The sequence below is a fragment of the Gouania willdenowi genome, chromosome 7 (assembly GCF_900634775.1).
Source record: "Gouania willdenowi chromosome 7, fGouWil2.1, whole genome shotgun sequence".
In the NCBI taxonomy this organism is placed as follows: Eukaryota; Metazoa; Chordata; class Actinopteri; order Blenniiformes; family Gobiesocidae; genus Gouania; species Gouania willdenowi.
The window spans coordinates 38,189,887-38,211,810 of record NC_041050.1 but is presented as its reverse complement, the minus strand read 5'-3'; the positions used below and the strand labels follow the sequence as shown (position 1 = coordinate 38,211,810).

The window sequence follows — 21,924 nt, the reverse complement described above, 5'->3', positions numbered from 1 at the left end:
CGACAGCAACAGATTTAAGAAAAAAATGACAATTACATCAATTATGATATGACATAAATGTAATTAATTCTAAGTTACACGATTACAATTATAATTGACCCCAACCCTGGATGATTGACTTTGTAATTGTAAATGGCAAGAACATTCCATAAAAACTGTCATTTTCAATTAAATAAACACAAAACTGGTAAACCATGTTACAGTTCTATGGCTTACAAATACTGTACGAAATACTGTACAAATACGTAGTTATTAACAACTATTAAAATATGTTTCATATCAAGTTTATCTGTTAGTTCTCTTGAGGATCATTTTAGCATTTAAAAAAACATTAAATGGAGGGCTATAGTGACACAAAAAAGGTAATTATGATTACAACAGCAACAGATTTTTTGAATTATAATCATATTTATGACATAATTGTACCGTAAGTAATGATCAATTACGCAATTACAATTATAATTGACTCCGACCCTGGTTAAAAGTGCAGCCATCAAAGATAAAAAGCCAGTTTCACCCCACGTAAAGAATAAAACAACCAATCAAGAGCTAGAATAATGTTCTCAGCCTGTTTCTGTGCTGCTGCTTCTTCTTTTCTCTTCCTTTCTAATCGTTCAACTCTTTTTTTCCGAACTTTTCCGGGGCTCAAACTGAGCTGTGTGTGCAGCCGATTGTCCTTCACTCACGTCTTGTTTCTTCTCTTCACATCGTCGTGATGAAACAGTCGCTTCTGTCCTAAATCATCCTGTACATACTTCAGTGTAGCTCAACGTCAGCCTCCGTTCCTCTTTTTCTGTAAATAAGTGCATGCACATCAAGTCTCTGTACATACATGCGTGTGTCTCAGTGTGTCTGTATGTATGTGTGCGTGTATGTGTGTTAAAGTCCCTTTAAACGGGCCCTTCAGGCGCTCCTTGGGGCCCTCGTCTGAGGCTTGCTCCTGCTCTTCCTCCCCGCTGCTCTTCCTCCTCCTCCTCCTCCTCGTCCTCGTCCTCCAGCGTGCTTGTGTCTGTCTCCTCTTTGTTTCTCTTTGTTTAACGTTGCCATGAAGTCACTGTGACGGCGCTGGTTGCGTGGTGGGCGGAACCCCAGGGCGTGGCAGTGTTGGCCCAGGTTTGCTGGGTGAATCAGGGCCATGACGTCGTTGTACCAGGGCTGCACCGACGCAGCGCTCTGATAGGACGAGCCGGTCCAGGAGGTGAAAAGGCGATTGGCCAACGTGCTCCACACGGCCAGGCGGATGGTGACGGCCGTCCAGTGGTAGCCGTGTTCCTCCACCTGGCAGTGGTAGATGCCCCCGTGGAACAGCTCAGCTCGACGAATCAGGACGCCACGTTCAATTACCACCAGCTGCTCACCTGTGACCACCTGTTGAGAAGGATTGGATCAATCATGGATGTGTTTATATCTGAGAGCAACGTTAGACTGTGATAACATCAGTCAGCAGACTCATTTTGTACAGAATATTAAACACCAATCACACACTGACCCTCATTTATCAACCTTGGGTGAAAACGAGTGTAAATGTGAGTTTACGTTGTGTCGACAGGACCAACGTGTGACTTATCAAACATTGGTATCTGACCAATCCCAGCGTACAAATGATCAGGTGTTGATTAAGAGGCAATGCCCTCCTGTTTTGGAGGCCCCGCCCACTGAGGTCAAACATGAAAAGAAACTTTTCCAACATGAAAATCATCATCCTCACATCTGAAGTGGAGCAAAACAAAGATGTGCTTTTTGAACGTGTGAAAAATGGACTTAAAGGAGCTCATTTTAACGTTCTGTGGAAGAGGATCAGCTACTGAGCATGAGACATCTGCCCCCCTGTGTGCACTGAAGGCTCAAACATACTCGGGCGTATAGCAGCGGAGCAGAGTCTGCGCAAACTTTGCTATAGTGCGCCAGACCAGTTATCTGCAAAGCTCAGATTTTACTGATGGTGTCACACAAAACCCACAGGAGAGATGAACACACGCGTAGAGGAGAGACCGACAGACGAGCAATGGCAGAGCAACACCTTTAAAACACGTCCCAAGAAAACAAGGACTACAGAAAAGCGCTAAGAACCATGGGACATGTAGGATTTTAATGGAAACTACTACGCGGCGGTGCGCCTAAGTATGTAAGCTCTGAGGAGAGCGGAGTGCGGGGTCTGCCCGAGTATGTTTGAGCCTTAAGAACAACTTCACAACAGAGATCCTGGAAACACACACGGATTTATATCAGCCTCAGTCTGCACGCTTCAGCCAATAAATATCACATTAAAAGAAATTAATGATCAAAACGCTTTAAAAAAAAGCATTAAAATGACTAAATGTTGTCCCTTGTCTGTGTTTATTATGCCTTCAGCAAATGTCATCTTTAATTAATCACATTACTGATTACTGCAGCGCATTTGTAAAAGTTTAAGGAAGTATTTACATTTAAAAGTGGGTGAACGTATGCACTCCTGCTCGGGGTTATACGGTATTCCGCGAAAGGAAAACCGAAAAAGTGGAATCAGGCTCAGATCTGAACGTACGAACGGTTGGTAAATGAGGGCCAATAAATGTGGTTTCATCATCATTATGTTTTCGAAACAGCAAACTCAGAAAATTCAGATTAATGGGACTAATAGTGACAGGCCATCATAAGTGAACAGTTAATGCTTCTTTGTGTGTGTGAGGGAATATGAATGAAATATTTCAAACAGAAATGATGAGTTCACCAATGCTAGTGATGGGAACAGTTTAATAGTTGTGTGAATGTGTAGCAGGCGGAGAGGATCATTATTATTGTGATTATTAATCACACCTGATGGTGCTCTGAGCTGAGTGAACGTACCTGGTTCAGTTCTGGACTGTTCTCTCCAGCCTGTTTGTACCAGGTAACCGATGCATGTCTAGATCGAGGTAGACACTCCAGGTAGGTGCTGTTACCTTCTGCAACCATCATCACCCTTTGCTCCGCCTCCACCTGTAGCCCAGCTAAAACATAATGTCATCATCAGATCTAAATGCCTTTTACATTTAATGTTGATCCTGTTTTTTTTCTTCTAATATTGAGTATCATCATTACCATTAGTTTTTTAAATACATTTCTGGGCAACTAGACTAAGGGCTTGAATACAAAAAGAATTGTGTTAATAAAATGTTTATATGATGTACAAAATGACGTGTGCGTCAGCTTCTCACCTCCTTGTCTCACACACTGAGTCAGAGGATCTTCATCCTCCCCTAAATGACGTGCGTTCCTCCTGCAGATAAACAACAGTTACACTAAACAAATAATTAAAACAACAAAATATTCATTCCAGCTGAAGGATTTAGTTTAGCTTTGTTTAGTTTTTGGCCAGAGAAAAGGTCAGAGAATATAATAAAGTCAATAAACTACAGAAGAGGATTAGGGTCAAATATGATGGAGAAAATTATTTTGGGCAAATCAATATTGTGATAAAAGTCGAAAGTTTGCTATTGAAGTGAAATCTACGGAAGCTGAAGAGGGCCAATTTGAGTTCATTTAATTTCAATTTTATTCTTGATTTGCCCAAAAAGAATTACCACAATATTGAATTCGGAATTTATTTTAAAATTTCAAATCTCATCTAGACATTACATTTTAACTTTATTCTCAAAATTTCAACTTTCATCTCAAAATTTCAGCTTTTATCTCGAAATTTCAACTTTATTCTTGATTTGACGAAAAAGACTTACAATATCGTATTTCAAATTTACCAACTTTATCTTCGACATTTAAACTATTTTTGATTTGCCCAAAATCCAAAAAAAGTCTTATATCATATAAATGTATTTTTAATTTATTTAAGAAATGATGACGTTATACTCAACGCTTCAACTTTATTCTTGATTTGCCCAAAATACAAAAAAAGTCTTATCAGAATATTGTATTTTTAATTTATTTGAGAAATTTTGACTTTAATCTCAACATTTTGATGTTATTCTTCATTTGCCCAACATTATTTTCTCCATCAAAATTGTCCCTAATCCTCTTCCGTAAGTAACAAACTCTATTGATAATTATATTTTCAGAATAGTCTGGTTAGTAATAACCAAGTCATTTGAAACATTCTTACATCTAGTTTGTTTTTTTCATCACTACCTGCGCACTGTGGGCATGTACGGGCTACACGCGTGTCCGTCCCACGTACAGTATGGATCTCTGGCCAGGCAGCACTCGGCACATGCCTGACCGTACAGCTCACACTGGTACAGAGCCAGCTGGGACACGCCCTCCCTGGAGCCCACAAACAACCACTGCTGGAGAGGAAGAGGAGGAAGAGGAAGAGGAAGGGTGGATGAGGAAGGGCAGAAAACAACAAGTTGGAGATGAGTGAAGTTAGCTGCTGAGAAACATCTTTAGAATGATTCAGTGAGTGGTTTCCATCCATGCAGTGATGTGTAGGTATGCACTAAGTCTGTTTTCACCCTTACACTTTCCATTTATCACACGCTGCAAAGAGGCATTCATGAATGTGTGTGTGTGTGTTTTGACGATTTCTCTTCATTATGGCTCTGACTTGAGGCGAGGTAACCATGGCAACTGGTGATGAAGTTGTCCTTGGAGACGCTGGGTAGGGAGGTGTGTGATGAGTGCGATGTTGTGCCTGTTAGCGTTAGCGGATGAGACACGGGTATAGGTCGGAAGTTTGGAATTCTTTACCTTTACCTTTTTCTTTGAGAGAGTCATGGCTGTCACTGGAGAACTGTGCTGTTAGAGGAAGAGGAGAGAACATGATGAGTAGATTACAAAGCAGAGAGAGAGGGGGATGGATATCATAGGTTCAGGTGTTAAAGTTCCTGTAATTCTAGTAAATCATGTCAATTGTTCTTATTTCTGTATCATAACTAGAGGTGTAATGATTTGTTTTAGAAACGATTTGATCTCAATCACGATTCTTTGTTGCCGATTTGATTCAAGGACAATATTTGTTCATTTAGAACAACAACAACACGACCTCGAGTAGGCAAGGCAAATGTATTTGTATAGTGCATTTCATACACAAGGCCATTTAATGTGCTTTACATGATCAAAAAGTGCAACACAAAACATTCAACAGCTTAAAAATCTATAAAAACACTTAAATTCAGCAGTAAAAACATTAAATTAACAATAACATGATTAAGAATCCCTCTCAGCCATACAGAGTAGAAAAAAAGCATTTAACTTGGATTTAAAAATGTTCCATGTGATGCTGACTGCAGTTTGTTCCACTTCTTTGCAGCATAACAACTAAAAGCAGCATGTTTGCTGGGCTCCATTATCTGACCTGTGTCCATAGATCTGTGAACTCTGGGCTCCATTATCTGACCTGTGTCCATAGATCTGTGAACTCTGGGCTCCATTATCTGACCTGTGTCCATAGATCTATGAACTCTGGGCTCCATTATCTGACCTGTGTCCATAGATCTATGAACTCTGGGCTCCATTATCTGACCTGTGTCCATAGATCTGTGAACTCTGGGCTCCATTATCTGACCTGTGTCCATAGATCTGTGAACTCTGGGCTCCATTATCTGACCTGTGTCCATAGATCTATGAACTCTGGGCTCCATTATCTGACCTGTGTCCATAGATCTATGAACTCTGGGCTCCATTATCTGACCTGTGTCCATAGATCTATGAACTCTGTGCTCCATTATCTGACCTGTTTCCATAGATCTATGAACTCTGGGCTCCATTATCTGACCTGTGTCCATAGATCTATGAACTCTGGGCTCCATTATCTGACCTGTTTCCATAGATCTATGAACTCTGTGCTCCATTATCTGACCTGAAAATCAAATAACCAATCGTTTTTTGTTTTTCGATTTCCTTTTCTGAACGGAAAATTCAATGTCCAAAACATACACTGACATACACAGTTTTTTTCCTAATTCCAAACTGTGCCCCCCCCCTCACTAAATGGGCATAGTTTGGAACCTGCCCACCATCCCCCCCCCCCCCATTCTTATATCCTGTTTTCCACTTCTCATCTCAGACGTTCTCCCGCCCCACAGTTCTCCCGCCCGTGTCCTCCCATGTTATATGTGATTGTCTTTTCATGTTTCATGAAACTGAAACATAATTCTGTTGCTCTGTAACATGTGCAATAACAAATAAAGATTGATTGATTGATTGATAAGCATACAGTTGCTAAAATGTTTTCATACAGTTCTGAAAGAGGTTATTTATTTATGCTATTTCATGTTTGAAATCAAACAACAAACACATTCTTAGCTTTTCAAGCAGAACTACTGCAAGAATGTGAACATTTGAAACTGTAGGGACTGATTCTACGTTGCATTTGTCTGCGTTTTATCAAAGTACGTAAACGCTTTTGGCGATGTTTTTGAATGACAGGATTGCATGAGATGGTGGTTTCCACCCATTATGTTTTTGTGTGACAGGGGGGGGGACAGCATCCACTACATCAGGTCTGCATTTATTTGTTGACGTTCCGTCTGACATGAAAAATCTGTGTTACATTATCCTTTCATTAAAATGTACCAGCTGGATCCTTTTTGGACTTTTTTTTAAATAATTGTGACAAAAAGAAAAGTATTATCAAGTATCTGAGGAACGTTTGGTTCTAATAATAAACACATTTGACTAAATGATCAGCTGTACCTGAAAGACCTGCATCTGCTCCAGAGGAACCTCCTGATTCTGACCGTGTTCTCGGGGCAGATGAGTGACCTTCAGGACTAGACCTGAATCTGGAAAACAAGACAATGGCTAAACTTACAATCAATTATAAATGTAATCGTGCAATTGGTAATTAACTACAATTATGACGTAATTATAATTTTAATCATAAAACTGTTGCTGTTGTAATTGTAATTGAATTGTAATAGAGTTCAGATAATTGACTTTGTTATTTTGTATTAACATAACACATTTACAATTTAATGAAACACAAAAACTGGTGAACAATGTTACAGATCTATGTTTTACACACACATAGTTAACAATTATTAAAATATGTTTCATATCAAGTTTACCTTAAGGATCATTTTACCATTTAAATAAAGATTCAATCTATGGTGTTAATGACTCAGACACCAAAAATATTAATACCAATATTTTCATGGGGCACAAGTTACACATGTTGAAATAAACATCAACATTTCACAACATTTAGAAACAAACCACTCCGCGGATAGCGATCGTTCGCGTCAATGAGCTTTTATTTTGGTACTTCTGGTGAATTTGCATATTCGATAAATATTTAGTTTCACCCGTGACATTTAGATTTTACATTTGATATTTAGATTCAACATTTATATTTAAATGTGATATTTAGATTTCATGTTTAACATTTAAGATTTACATTTAACATTTAACATTAAAGATTTACATTTAACATTTAGCATTTAGATTGAACATGTATATTTAAATGTTACATTTAGATTTAATATTTAACATTTAGATTTAACATTGAGCATTTAAAATGTACATTTAACATTTAAATTTCATATTTAGATTGAACATTTAGCATTTAAATTTAGATTAAACATTTATATTTAAATGTAACATTTATATGTAACATTTAGATTTAACATTTCACATTAAGATTTAACATTTCACATTAAGATTTAACATTTAAGATTTACATTTAAGATTTAAATTTAATATTTAATGTTTAATGTTTAACATTTATATTTAATATTTACATTCAACATTTAACATTGAATATTTACATTTAACATTACATTTTAAATTCCTATTTAGATTGAACATTTATATTTACATGTAACATTTATATTTAAATGTAACATTTAGATTTAATATTTCACATTTAGATTTAACATGGACATATATTTACGAGAAAAGCAAATATCACAAATTTTAAGGAAGTGTAACTAAGAAGAGATTTTTTTGTGTATTTTACAGATGATTAAAGACGTGTCAAACTGACCTGTTATCATAAGAGATGCTAACAGAAAGGCTAAGTTTTATGGACTTATTTATTAAAGGTTCAATAATTGTGATTAAATGTAATTTAATTTTAGTAAAAAGAAGGAAAACAAGAATTTTAATGTTTATCATAATTGGAAAAAAACCGCTGGTCAACAAAATTGTAATTGAGTTGTAATTATTGAACATGGATAATTGAAGATGTAATTAACCCCAACCCTGAAACTTCTAGTCACAGTTCAGCAGAAATAATGTTACCTGTTCCGATGAAGAGCATGTCATACGTGCCGTCTACAGCCTCCACTCTGTCCACCACTAGTTTACTAAACTTATAGTGAACCCCAACTCTGACCAACAGTGGGCGCTCTCCAATGGGAAGCACATGTTCCTAAAAGAGCAGGATTCATCGTTAGAAAATGCACCACAATGAGTGTTTCACTCTGCAGTGCATCATCGTCTGGAGGTTTTATTATATTTGGACCTGGAGTCACTTTACAAAAAAGTGGAGAGGAAAATGACTTTGCCCGCTATGCAGCAGGCCAGCGTCTAACTAAATTATCTTGGTCTAATTCAATAAAGTGGAAAAAAGAAAGAAAAGCTGAACCTGCAGCAGCGGGTGAGTTCTGCTGAAGAAAATCACACTGTCAGGATATTCCCTGGTGGAGCTGTATCTTCCATATGTGCTGCTGGGACACTGGGACACAAACATGAAGACATTATTAAGTTTTCATTCTCACCTTGAAGCAGGAAGACATATTTGACATTTACCTGTCATTTCTATATTTTGTGATTTATGAATGATTTAAACATTTGTTAAAGGGTTCCTGTGGTGAAAATGTTCAGTATTTAACAAACAATGTGTTTAATGCATTACCGATAAACACAATATTTATGAAAAAACTCATTAAAATGACTTTTTAGAATGATTGGTAAGACTTTACTTGAAGTTTTATACACAAGGCTGATATTACGCTGTCATTATGTCATGAGCATTAATAAGGTGTCAATAAGGCTGTTAATAAGTGTTGTTTGCTAAATTATGACACTTTTGGAGCTATGTTGGCATTTTTTGTGTTAGGTGGAGGAATATAGTGGGGTTAGGTAGGGTTAGGGTAATTAACGACACCTAATGACATCATTAATGACACCTTATTCATGCTAATTTCAGGTGTCATGTCATAACAATGACATTGTAATGTTTAAAACTTCAAGTAAAGTGTTAACGAAATGTTTCTGTGGGGTTTTTCTCTTGTTATAGCAACCATTGGCTTTACACTCAAATCAACGGAACACTGTTGCCTAGCAACAGCTAACAGGAACCAATGAAAGCGTGTCATATCCTGTCCAAAATGGCAGCCCTCCATTATTTATGGGAAAAAAATTTATAAAATCGTTCTAAAAAGTCCTTTTAATGTGGTTTTTAATATAAAAAAGTGTGCACATATTTTGTTTATTGGTAATACAATAAACAGATATTTTGTGATATATATTTTCACTACAGGTACTGTTTAACTTATCTCTTTATAAACAGAAACCCAATATGTTTCTAAAGGGAAACAACATCATTGTGTTCTAACTTACAGTCCCTGGTCGTGGATAGGGAACCTTGCCCGTGAACTCTGCCCATTTATATTCAGGCCCCTCCTTATGCAAGAAGTTTCCTTTGAAAACTCGCACGATGTCCTCCATTCGGTAAACACACACAGCTGAACCGTTCAGGATGTCGCTGATGATCAACAACACAAAAGCAAAGCACGTCAGATAGAAATTCCATCCACGATTCCTTCCCTCAGACAGCGTTGGTATGTGCACAGCTATTTACAGAGGATGGACTGAGTAAAGGCTGTGCTGCATTAGGAGCCATGACTCAGTGTGGCTTCTCATCTACAACATCTGCCAACTGAAAACCATCCAACACAGAATCAGATGACAGTGCTACAGCACAGCTACAGCACAGCTACAGCACAGCACAGCTACAGCACAGCTACAGCACAGCTACAGCAGAGACACATTAGACGTCCTGGAAGCGTTTTAGGGACGCGTGTCACACCCTAATCCATTGGATTGGGTGTGACGTGCAGCGTGTGTTCACATTCTGATATCCTCTGGATGAGTGTGTACCGTGCATGTGAATGCTTGGGTGCCTTATTGTTTCAATTTGACATAACAATTCTATTTATTAGTCTTCAGGAAAACATAAAAACACAACAAACAACACTGAATAGTGTAATTAATGAGTCTAGAAGGTGTAGGTTGAAGCAAAAGCTAAAAAACACATTCAATTATTTTATATGTATATTATATATATACAGTTTATACATGCACATCAAACATATAGACATACAGTATATACACACATACATATATATATACATATACATACATACAAATGCATGTACATGATATTAATATTTCACTATTTATTATTTACTGCATTCATTTGATCAATTATATTTTAAATACAAAATAAAGTGTGGCAATACTCAATTCATAATATGCTTTATCCCAATATATAACTTTTAATATGTAAGTGTTAATAAGTCTTAATATATTTTATACCATTATATACATTCTTTCTAATACTTACGAACGACAGATGATTTAAAAAGCTTTTTAAACTGGTTTATGTTGCTGCTTTGTTTTATTTTATCATTTATGCACATTGAAAAAAAATATTATATACATATAAATAATATAATGTACCCATTATAAAAGGAAAAGTCATGAAATATGAAGCAGAAAAAAAAGAGTCAATTATTAATTTTTGATTGATAAACATAGAATGGGGTCACACACACACACACACACACGCACACACACATTTATTCAAAGAATTCTTCTATAAATTCTATTCCTGTATAAATTAGCTTCTGGTTTTTAACATGAGCTTCTTTTCCTGATTCAACATGACTGAGAGCTTTATTTTGGCGGGTGGAACAGGCCATTATCAGGCCGTTTGACATCCCTTGATCTTCCATACACATGCTATCCACTTTAGGGTTCTGTTCCCCGTCCCAGAGTAGACAGGGTCCAGATCCACTGCAGGGATAACACAACGAAAGATTTACGTCTGCGGCCATTTAAAAGGTTTCAATTGAGTTGTTCAACAATGGAAATATATGTTACACATTAGTCTGTGCGTATACCATACAGATATGTATTATTATGTATAACATATGATGGGTGTAAACACCCGAGAGTATACAGCAGACATGGGCCACATGTGGCCCTCGATCTAATTTTGTGTGGCCCCCAAAAGTAAATGCATAGAATGACTTGAGAACACACACAAAATGACAATATAATGAAAAATACCCAATATTTACAGCCAAAACTAAGAGGACAACCAGAAAAATACAGCAAAATAAATGAAAAAAGTATAGAAAACATCAAAAGTACATAAAAAATTACTCCCACAACACAAGTTGACTCCGAAACAACAGAGAATGAGAGAAAAGTGACAAGAAAAGTGCACAGAATGAGAGAAAACTATGTAAAACCCACAACAAAATACATAAAATGACTCCTAAAACACAAATAACAACATAAATATACAAGTTGACTCCCAAAACTGCACACAACACAACAAAAACACAAATATACTCCAAAACCACACAAAAAGAGTGCAAAAACACACAAGATAACATAAATAACAGAAAAACACATACAACAAAAACTCAGAAATACAGAAAAATAACTGAAAAAGTATAGAAAAACACACAAAAATGACTCCTACAACACAAATTGACTCCAAAACCACACAAAATAATTGAAAAATGATAACAATACACACAATGACTATACAAAACCCACAACAAAGTACATTAAATAAGTCCTAAAACACAAATGACAACAGAAATACACAAATTGACTTTTAAACTGTAGCCAACACAACAACAAAAAACACGTAAAACAAAAAAAAAACAAATATTTACACCAAAAACACAGAGGACGACCACAAAAATACAGAAAATAACTGAAAAAGTATAGAAAAATCAAAAATGCACAAAAGATGACTCTACAGCACAAATGTACAAAATGAGAGGAAAGCATACAAAGCAACAACAAAAGTACACAAAATGACAGAAAACTGTACAAAACCACAACAAAATACACAAGTTGACTCCCAAAACCACACACAACAAAAACACAAAGAAATACAAAATGACAACAAAAACACACAATGTAACAAAAATAACAGAAAAACACGGAAAACAACAAATACACAAAATGACTCCAAAAACACAGGAGATAATTACAAAAATGACAAAAAAAACTATACAAAACGACCACAAAAACACATAAACTCTTTGTTTTTTTCTTGTATAATGTTGAGATTGTGGTTATGGTTCTAAGTGCTGACTCATGACTTGGCCCTCGGATCAGATACAGTCACATCTCTGGTATATAGTATACAGTATGTGTTGTCCTAGAGAACTATTGAGAGGCTTTCCATGCCCTGTGGTTGTGTTTGTGGGAGAACCCACCCTAAGTGATGCTTTGGATTTGGATCTTTGTCATTTTCCACTGAAATTCCTCACACTTTTCAAAGCCCTGAAGGAAACCACCTCCCTCCTCCTCCTCCTCCTCCTCCTCCTCCTCCTCCTCCTCCTCCTCTCTGTGATGCCAAACTACTGTCATGTAGTCGCTGGGATGTTGTGAAGCTCTGACGTCCAGCTCTGAAACCGAGGTCGTTCACAGAATATGTGACGCCTTCAGCAAGTCAGAGAAAGTGGGAACGCGCTGGCATTTCACTTGGTTGCACACACACACACACACACACACACACACACACACACACACACACGCACACGCAATTTTGTTTATTTTTTCTCACTTTGTTCCAATTTCATTTCATTTTTTTAGACAGAGTGTGATTTTCTTTTCAAATGACAGAGCTGTTAACTTTTTAAAGGTCTGCCTTTTTCCATCTTTCAAGCCTTAGGGTTGGAAAAAGACCAGAGAAAAAAAAAAACTAAAACTAAAAAAACATGGACTCCACCAGAATGCCCTGAACATTGTTCTAGTTGGAGTTCTTATTATTTTTCTTCCTCAACTCCTTTTTCCTGAAACTCCTCCTATAATTTGACCACAAATTGAGATCCAGTGCTCAGACTGGTACCATTGAACAACATTTCTTTTCAATGTGTGACCTTGACCTTTTCTCAAGGTCTTATTTAAGGTCAAGGTCAGTCTTGTGTTTTTCCTGCATTATTACTTTCAGTTTAATTAGTAAAAAGAACAAACTTGTCAACAAATCCAGATTCAGGTTGTTAATTTTGCCAAATACGTATTCACCCTGCAAATACAGGTCTTGCCTATAGCTTCTCATGTATTTTCAAAACCTGTCATTATCATTGTTGAAGCTTTGTATCAACATCATGTAAAAACTGTTTACAGCATTTCCTGTTTTTTGGTGTCCATCCGTCCGTCCATCCGTCCATTCCTAGAATTCACCTCCTGATGTACATGGAACCATAAACTTTTCAAACGTAACTGTTGTGCATCAAAAATGAGTTTACAGGTTATCCCTCTTGTAATTCTTGGAGTCAATTTGACCCAATTCAATGTTTATCATTAAAAAAAATAGTTTTTTTTCTTCTTTTGCACCATATTTCATGAATTTTCCTAATTTGATGGGTACAATTGATTAGCATAAAATGATCATGATGATATTTTTTCAATGTGCTGCACACATTGGTGTTTCTCTGGGGTCAATTTGACCCTGAGCTGTTTTAGCTGTGTAAGGCTCTGTGTGTTGCAATCTGCACACTTTGTCTCTCTCTTGAAAATGTCCTCTAGGAAAAGGTTTGCTATCACTGAGGTTTTGGAACAGCTCTTTCACAGTGAAGGTGACGTAGAGGAGAATGTGTCTGAAACTCTATAGTAAATAACCCCAAATATGTTGACAAAAAGCAGATTAAAAAAGGTCAATAAATGTTTATTATAGGAAAAAGGGGGTCACCAATACAAATTATGTTAGAGTCATGAATGTGGACCCCAAATTAGACTCTAAAACCCAAAGTTGGACCTGATGGTGGCGCTGGAGGAAAGGTCAAAGGTCATATCATCACCACAACCAATAGGCAATGGAGAACTTCTAAAGTAGGACGTGAAGTTCTTGCCCTCCATTGACTTTAGTTTCACACTGACACCTACCTTGAAGTGGTAAACAGGCCGTAGATGAGAGGGTTCTTCTTGTCTTTCCCATGGAGGATAAAGATGTCCTCTGGATGAAGAACATCCATGGAAAAAGGATGAGAATAAAAAAGAGACAGAAAGGTAAGACATGAAAAGTAACTACAGTCAAAAATCACCAGGGATGAATTCCATTAGTGATGAACTGCTTTGTCCATGACTTTAGTCTATGTAGCTGTGAGTAATGTGAGTAATGCTGGGAGCACGTCAACCTGTCAGTGTGTGTGTTTTACTCTAGCACTTTGTATTCATTGTGTGTGTGTGTGTGTGTGTGTGTGTGTGTGTGTGTGTGTGTGTGTGTGTGTGTGTGTGTGTGTGTGTGTGTGTGTGTGTGTTCGTGTATCCATCAGTGATGTTGTTTGACTAATAGCAGCAGTATCGTACACACTGGCAGCATGGCTGACTGGATGCTAGTAATGAATCTGTAGACATTATTAAGTGGATGCAGTGGGAGAGCCGAGTTTACCAGAGTAACACAACTCCTGCTGTCACACACACACACACACGCGCACACGCACGTACAAGCTGAATTCAGATTAAATCTTTCTACTTGTATTTTTCTTTACCTGAAAACTCTTCACACCTTCAAATTTAAAAGGCAATGACCAACATCTGAATAATGTTGTGCCGATACCGATACTAGTATCTGCAGGGGCCCCGATACGGCATTAAAAGGCTAGCATCTGTATATCGGCAAGAACTTATTAACTAGGGATGAGCGAGTACAACATGATCAGTAGCTGTACTCGGAGTGGGCGGGGCCTAACCCAAAAGTGGGTGGGATTTAACCCAGAAGCAGGTTGGGTTGTCTTGAAATGGGTGGGGCATTAACCGGTTCCTTTATTTTAAGCATGCAACTGATGTGGGTTGGTCAGATATTGTTATAATTATTGCTGATTAGAAAACTATTTACAGGACGGGAGAGAAAGCGCGTGTGTGTGTGTGTGTGTGTGTAGTTTAATTAATTTGTAATATTTATACCACTATTACCTTTAGAAGAAAAAAACAAACAGAGACAACGCAAGTCGCATTCTACCAAGTACGTTTACCAGAACTCTACTGGTTAATAAGTAAGTACAAACCGGAGTAAAAACAAACCTGAAGCTGAAGAAACCCTCAACGTTAACGGAAAAGACAGAGAGACAGAGAGAGCTGCTCTGTGTGTGAGTGAGCAGAGCGTGTGTGTGTGTGTAGGGGAGGGGCGGTGTGACTAGCCTATCAGAACGCAGACACAGTCAGCTACCCAATGAGGATTTTCATTCAATCCGAGCACAAATATTGACTCATATTACTCGTATAATACTCGTACGTGGCAAAAGTGCTTTATCCGGACTGGCTACTTGTTTCAGCTGAGTATCCGGCTGAACTCTACTATTAACACGCTACCATTTACAGCATCAAACTCTTCTTCAAACCTTTTGTTTTTCCCAGCCTCTTCTCCTAAAATCACAAACCCATAACAAATAACCTACTCAGCAAATTTTTTTTTCAGATTGAAGTTAAACCCTTAGTCGTTACAGTTGATGTGAAATTTTGGAATCACATGATACTGAGTGACAATAAATCATGTTTTAAATACAGAAATCTGTAGTCTGCACACAAAAAACCCAGAGATTTACATCATATATAAAGCCAATTCTCAATAGGGAAGGCTACAAAGACAGAACTAATTGAACTATGGTATAGACATCAACTGAAGCAAGTTTGGTGATAATATTAATAATAAACAATAGGCCAAAGATACACGTTTTTGAAAAAAAAAAAAAAAAGTTCAGGCGAAAGCTCACTATGCCACAATGTTGCCAAAGTTTTCCGCAAGTTTGGGAACAAGTGTGTAACTGTACAATGTCCATCAAATTGATTCCAATCATTTTTAGTGTTTTTTTACCGATAGATGGTGCAATTTGGCTAAAAATAAACACATATTATCCATTCTTATCAAAGTTTGTGCTGTGCCATGCGTAATGCTATTTCTCGATCCATTCTTTATTGCTGTTACGCATGGGTGTTATTCGGCAATGCTTTGACCAATCAGAATGCTTGACACAGCGTTGTAAAGCTCATAACCTGTAGAAATTGGTGATATAAAACACTAAGGGAGTGGGCTTTAGCCCTGGCCAATCAGAGCTGGATAAAGGAGTAATCTGCCATTAGTGTAAAATGCATGCATCGGTATTGGGCGATACTATGCAACTGGGTAGTATCTGCATCGAGACAACAAAAAAAGGGGTACGAGAACAACACTAAACAAAAGTCTTGAATAAATGTTTGCTGTGCAATTCTAACAGCTTAAACAGCTTTCATTGAACAACAACAAAGTAAAGAAAGATCCCGGTGGACTGACTGGTGCAACACACCAGCACACCCTAAACTAATAAAACTGTCATCATGCTACTCTGCAGGTGCTATGCTAAATGAGCCACTCAGTGCAATCAGTATTACTGGAGCAGAGAGAAGTGGAACATCTGTAGAAGACCAGCCGTGCATGACTGGAGTTCAGCATCTGTGATCCTGTTACTGCAGGAGTGAATGAGGGCGTGTCTGTGCTGGTTTTAACACGTCACACAAACCCCTCGGTATATACAGAACGTACAAATATGTGTTTAACACAGCAAAGTGCGTCATCTCCAGAGGTCTGAAGAGCTTTCAGATACAGTAGTATAACCCCAGGATTATTTCACAATGTGTTTTTTAACTCTCCTATTATCTTTATTATCCTAACATATTATATATAAGGCAAACCTTGTATTTGCCTCCAGAAAATGATTTTCAGAAAATTGTTGACCAGGTTTTCGTGTCAGACACTTTATTTATTGAATACATAAATAAATCTCTAGCGCTACCATTGGACACACTTTCAGTTTTAGTTTAGAGTTAGTTTATCCTAAAAACCTTTCATCCAAATCTTTTCTAACTCTAACACAATGAAATGTTGGTGAACCCCCCCCCCCCCCCTCCCCCAAGCCCCTTCCTCTCAAAAACATATTTATTTTTATCTCCTTTTTGCAACATATTTGGGGTTATTCACTATAAAGTTTCAGACACATTTTCCTCTACTTCACTTTTACTGTGAAAGAGCTGTTCCAAAACCTCATTGGACATTGTCAAGAGAGACAGAGAGTGGGCAAACAGACACGTGAGGTCAAATTCCCCAGGGGAACGCCAATTCGTGCAATATGTGTTCAGTGTGTAAAAAAAACATCATGATGATAATTTTATGTTTGATCAAATCTATATATCAAATTAGGAAAAGTCATGAATTATGTAGCCAAAAAAAAAGAGTCAAGTATAACATTGAATGTGGTAAAATTGACCCCTAGGATAATAGGAGGGTAAACCCTGCTACCCCTGATATTTTGTGATTTGATAAAATCGTAGTGTATACCTTATACATCAATGAATCAAACATCATTTACTATTTTTTTTTTTTTTTAAAGGGAAAAAGGTCAAAAGTGCAGCTTGAAAGTTTGATTTAATTTCCACAGTAAACACTTTGTTGACGTTTTCGTAATTGTTGGTGGGTTTTGGGTTGCGGAGTTGCAAAGATGTGTGCATAAAAGTGTTTTTCCTTCTTTTTTCCTTCCCACAATGCGTGAAAGTGTCAACAAACAGAGAGTTCAAGGTGGAGACGAAAACAAACTTTCAAGCAACAATTTCTATCATTTTCTTTGAGGCGAATTATGTTGATTGTTTATTCCATGAGACATATACTGATAATATGATTTTATCCAAGCAGCTTTAAATAAAAAAAAACTTTAGTAAATCAATCAAATAAAAATGTAAACACAACATCCGTTTTACATATAATCACTAAGGTAAAGAAGCTTGTGAAGTGCATCCATGGTCAGACCAATCAGAAAACAGCACCTGTGTTCTACTGCAACCCTACTTAGGATATAAAATATGGAAGAACAAACGTATCATGACACATTTTCCAGTTTGTTTTCTTTTTGTGTCACTCCTGCTGCTTCCTCCCACAGCTGAGTCTATACTGTTGCCCCCAGTTTATTTAAGTCACAGTAAATCAAAGGTTTTATGTTTTGTCTCAAACGAGAGCTGCTGGTGTTTCATGTCATCGCAGCGGTTAGAAACAAAGGTTTTATTTTCAGAGCAGCAGCCTTGTGGTGATCTATAAATACATACTGCATGGCTTTTGCTCACAAACAGCTTTAAAAGCCCTAAAACTTTATGAAAGTGTTTTCGCTATAAAGAAACACTATTACTCAGGTCACAGTAATATAGGACGCATCGATTTTTCAAAGAGGTGTTTTTTTAGTGACACCAATTTTCTCTCTCCTGTCTCGTCTCCCGCGGTGAGATGAAGATGTTGTGTCACATGATTCACATTCCTCCCCATATCCTGCTGCTTCAGGTGGGCTCCATGGCACCACAGCCCCCAGGATGGATCATTTATATACTTATAACTACCTCACACTGACAGAATAAGGAGTGTACACGACATAAGTCATACTAAAAGCATGTAAACATCCACTTACATATTCAAAACTGGGGCTAAATGAAAGCTGCAGACCCTAATCATAAATAATATAAGTTAAAAATGAATAAATAAATAAATAATATAGGCCAAACATTAGCAAGATTAGACCGGGGGCCACATGCGGCCCCCCAAAACAAAATTGTAATTCATGAAGTTGGAAGTTACACAAAGCCCAACAAACTCACAAAACTGAAGAACCACAAAATACTCAATGAAAGTACACAAAATGACAACAAAAGCACAAAAATATTTTTTTTTGCAAAAAATTATTCATAAAACAAAAAAAAATGACAACAAAGACACACTAAACAAGCACTTAAACACACAAAATGATTACAGAAACAACAACATATACAAAAGGACTTGCAAAATGACAACAATAACAGAAAATGTAACAAAAACAAACATAACGATTTAAAAACACACAAGAAGACAACACTAAAATGCCATATAGAAAAGAAAATCCACTAAATTAATTAAAAAACACAAAATGTCTAAAAACTAAAAAACCACCAAGAAGATCACACAAAAAGACTGAAATAACAAATTGCCCAGAAATCTGAAAAACATGCTTTAAAATAAATATTTGACCAATCTTAATGTATATATCACATATTTTTAAATTAAATGTGTCTCGATGTATTTTTTTTAAATAATGTTTCTGTATATTTTTAACTGTCTTTAATTTACTTTTTTCTGTTTTTACATGTACATTGATTTTTTTATGAACCCCAGAACGATTAGCAACCACCGCGTGGAAGCTAATGGGGATCCAATAAACAAATACTAACGTACTACTCATACTAAGGAATGTTGAAATGTTTTTACCTACAGTAGTTGTATATATGTATATATCCATCCTTTATATGTATTATTATTATTAATAATAATATAATTCTTATTAATATAATAATGTTTCTGGTTTGACTTTTGTTCTTCGCACCATCCACCAAGTCACAATCTTTGTATGTTTTTAAACTGTACTTGGTGAATAAAACTTTTTCAACATGTTGATATTCTACTTGGTCACTTTCTCATTTCACATGTTTTCAGAACTTTCAAAGTAAAGGTGGAGAATCAACAGAGATGTTTAGCCTCAGTGTGAACAAGGTTTTTAACGCTGTAGGTTCTGTGAGATGGATTCTCCTGGTGTTCAGGCTACACATCAATCTGGCTCTTGCCAGGTTAGGTTCCAAATGCATCTTGGGAAACCTGGAAGTATACTTCAGTGGGGACACTCATCATACTAACCATACTAATAGTATATAGTAGACCGCACACACTCATTGAGTGAGTAGTATACGTATGTGATTTTGAACACAGCCTAGGTTTTACATTCTTTCTCCTTTATTGCTTTTAAATCATGATACAGATATATCTCATTTGTGGCCACTTCTGTCTCTCACTAATCCTCACTTTGTTTTACTCAGTCTGTACATCATTTCTTCTCTCGTCCCAATTCCTCCCCAAGTTTTAATCATTTCTGGCAACTTTTCATCCTTCTAATGTCTTCCAAAGAATGCCCTAACTCTTACTCCTGTCATTAATCAAAAACTTTATGTCTTTGTGTCTCTTTTCCCTTCCGTCTCTGCTTTTGAAGTGTGTTTCCCATGACAGGTCTGGATAGAATGTGCACTTAATGCTTTACCTTAAGTTGTTTTCAAGGAAAGGATGAGAGGGTAATACAAACGGTATCAGGGGATTTATATCTAAACCTGCAGAATTTCATTGTATTTCAGCACAGGTTTCCTTCTGCAGAAATCAAAGCTGATTCAAGATGAAACTCCCTTCAACCTAAAATATATACAACAGGAGATAAGATTAAACCAACATTGGTTTCAAAGAGAAATCATTTCTACAGATGGGCATTAAAGGGATTCTCCATGTTTTTTTTACAAACGTGACTTAAAACCTTAGAAATGTACTTATTAGAAGATCTATACCTAACAAAATGTATTATTTTATTTCTTTTTATTAACTTTTAGAAATGAAACTACTTTACAGTTTACAAACCTGATTGATGATGTCACACGGCCGCCACTGCCATTGTTTTCTATAGGAGTGAAGCATTCAGCCTGATTTTTAGATCATTAAGCAGCTTTTTCAGTCAAAATGCCAATTTGTGCTGCTTTTGGTTGCTATAAATCACGTGTGTCAAACTCAAGGCCCGGGTGCAAAATCTGGCCCTTTGGAGCATCCAATTTGGCCCCCAGGAGAAAAAAAAAAAAAACATGAATCATTGTGTAAATGAAACTCAACAATATTTGCAGGGGCTCATAGTTTTATATCTTATGATTGCAGTCATTTTTAATGTTAAACTGTTGAAAAAAAACAAAAAAAATTCTTACAAAATCTTTAAATCTTCCTCAAATTATTAGACAATATTTATATAGAAACTGGTCACAAATCTAGGAAATTTGAAGTGTAGATGCGGTTGGGACTGTCATTTATTGCTTGGATATTGTCGGTTTCTTACATATTTTGTATTTTATGTATGTGTAGATGTGCAAACTAGGGCACAATAATGTTGAAATTAATTGTTTTCCAACATAAGGTCTGTGGCCCACTTGAGATCAAACTATTCTGTATTTGGCCCCTGAACTAAAATGAGTTTGACACCCCTGCTCTAAATAATCAGGAAAAGTTAACGATGTCGATGTAAACCTCTTGTTTACAGAATGAGAATAAAAACAGTTGTGATTAGAAAAATAATCTATGACCGCCGGGGGCGACAGTTCCAACTCAGCAGATTTGGTAGTAGACAATGAAGCAGAGAAGAAGAGCTCTCTTCAGTGCGCTGACATGCTCTGGTGGCTGAAGCAATTTACGGACTGTTAAAGACACACTAACCCTGAGGATAGAAGTCCTTTTGAGGTGGGAGTCTTTCAACAGTGTGATTTACTCGCTAACTTCAGCCACCAGAGCGTGTCAGCGCACTGAGCTCTTCTAGCTATGTTGGAACTGGTGCTGCTAATAAATTAAACTGACTCATTGGAAAATGTTCAATATAGCAGGTGTTCTTTGATTCGTGTGAAAAGAAAGCCACACACTGTGTACATATACTAGAAGATTAATTACAATAGTAGACTAAGTATTCCATGAACTAATAGAAAAGTGGTACAGCTTGTTGGAAAGCTTTTTACTGTCTGCAGTGCATTACTGCGTAATAAGTACTGCATGAGAACATAGTCAAGGTTGGAAAAGAAGCTTGTACTGACCACAAGGACATTCCTATTATTTACAGCTTAGTTTGGCAAAAGCCTAGTCTTAACGCTGTCATTTAAGTTGAAATCATGACAGATTTATTTCTCTGCCTCAGCTCTAATGTG

At 36.9% G+C, this 21,924-nt stretch overlaps 1 protein-coding gene across 4 annotated transcripts in view; it reads right to left on the bottom strand.

Annotated features, from left to right (window-relative positions):
- Positions 1-344: 344 nt before the first annotated feature.
- Positions 345-21,924, bottom strand: part of sema3h (sema domain, immunoglobulin domain (Ig), short basic domain, secreted, (semaphorin) 3H) — an 83,518-nt gene continuing 61,938 nt past the window's right edge. Inside the window, exons 9-18 of one of the 4 annotated variants that reach the window (XM_028452154.1) lie at positions 14,059-14,128; positions 9,481-9,625; positions 8,504-8,593; positions 8,158-8,287; positions 6,610-6,698; positions 4,663-4,710; positions 4,102-4,259; positions 3,177-3,238; positions 2,827-2,969; positions 345-1,368 (exon numbers count right to left, since the gene is read on the bottom strand). In XM_028452154.1, the coding sequence (XP_028307955.1) occupies positions 904-1,368; positions 2,827-2,969; positions 3,177-3,238; positions 4,102-4,259; positions 4,663-4,710; positions 6,610-6,698; positions 8,158-8,287; positions 8,504-8,593; positions 9,481-9,625; positions 14,059-14,128 (1,400 nt within the window). In that variant the 3' untranslated portion in view covers positions 345-903. The remainder of the gene's footprint in view (positions 1,369-2,826; positions 2,970-3,176; positions 3,239-4,101; positions 4,260-4,662; positions 4,711-6,609; positions 6,699-8,157; positions 8,288-8,503; positions 8,594-9,480; positions 9,626-14,058; positions 14,129-21,924) is intronic. The other 3 variants (XM_028452155.1, XM_028452156.1, XM_028452157.1) reach the window with 3 other exon arrangements.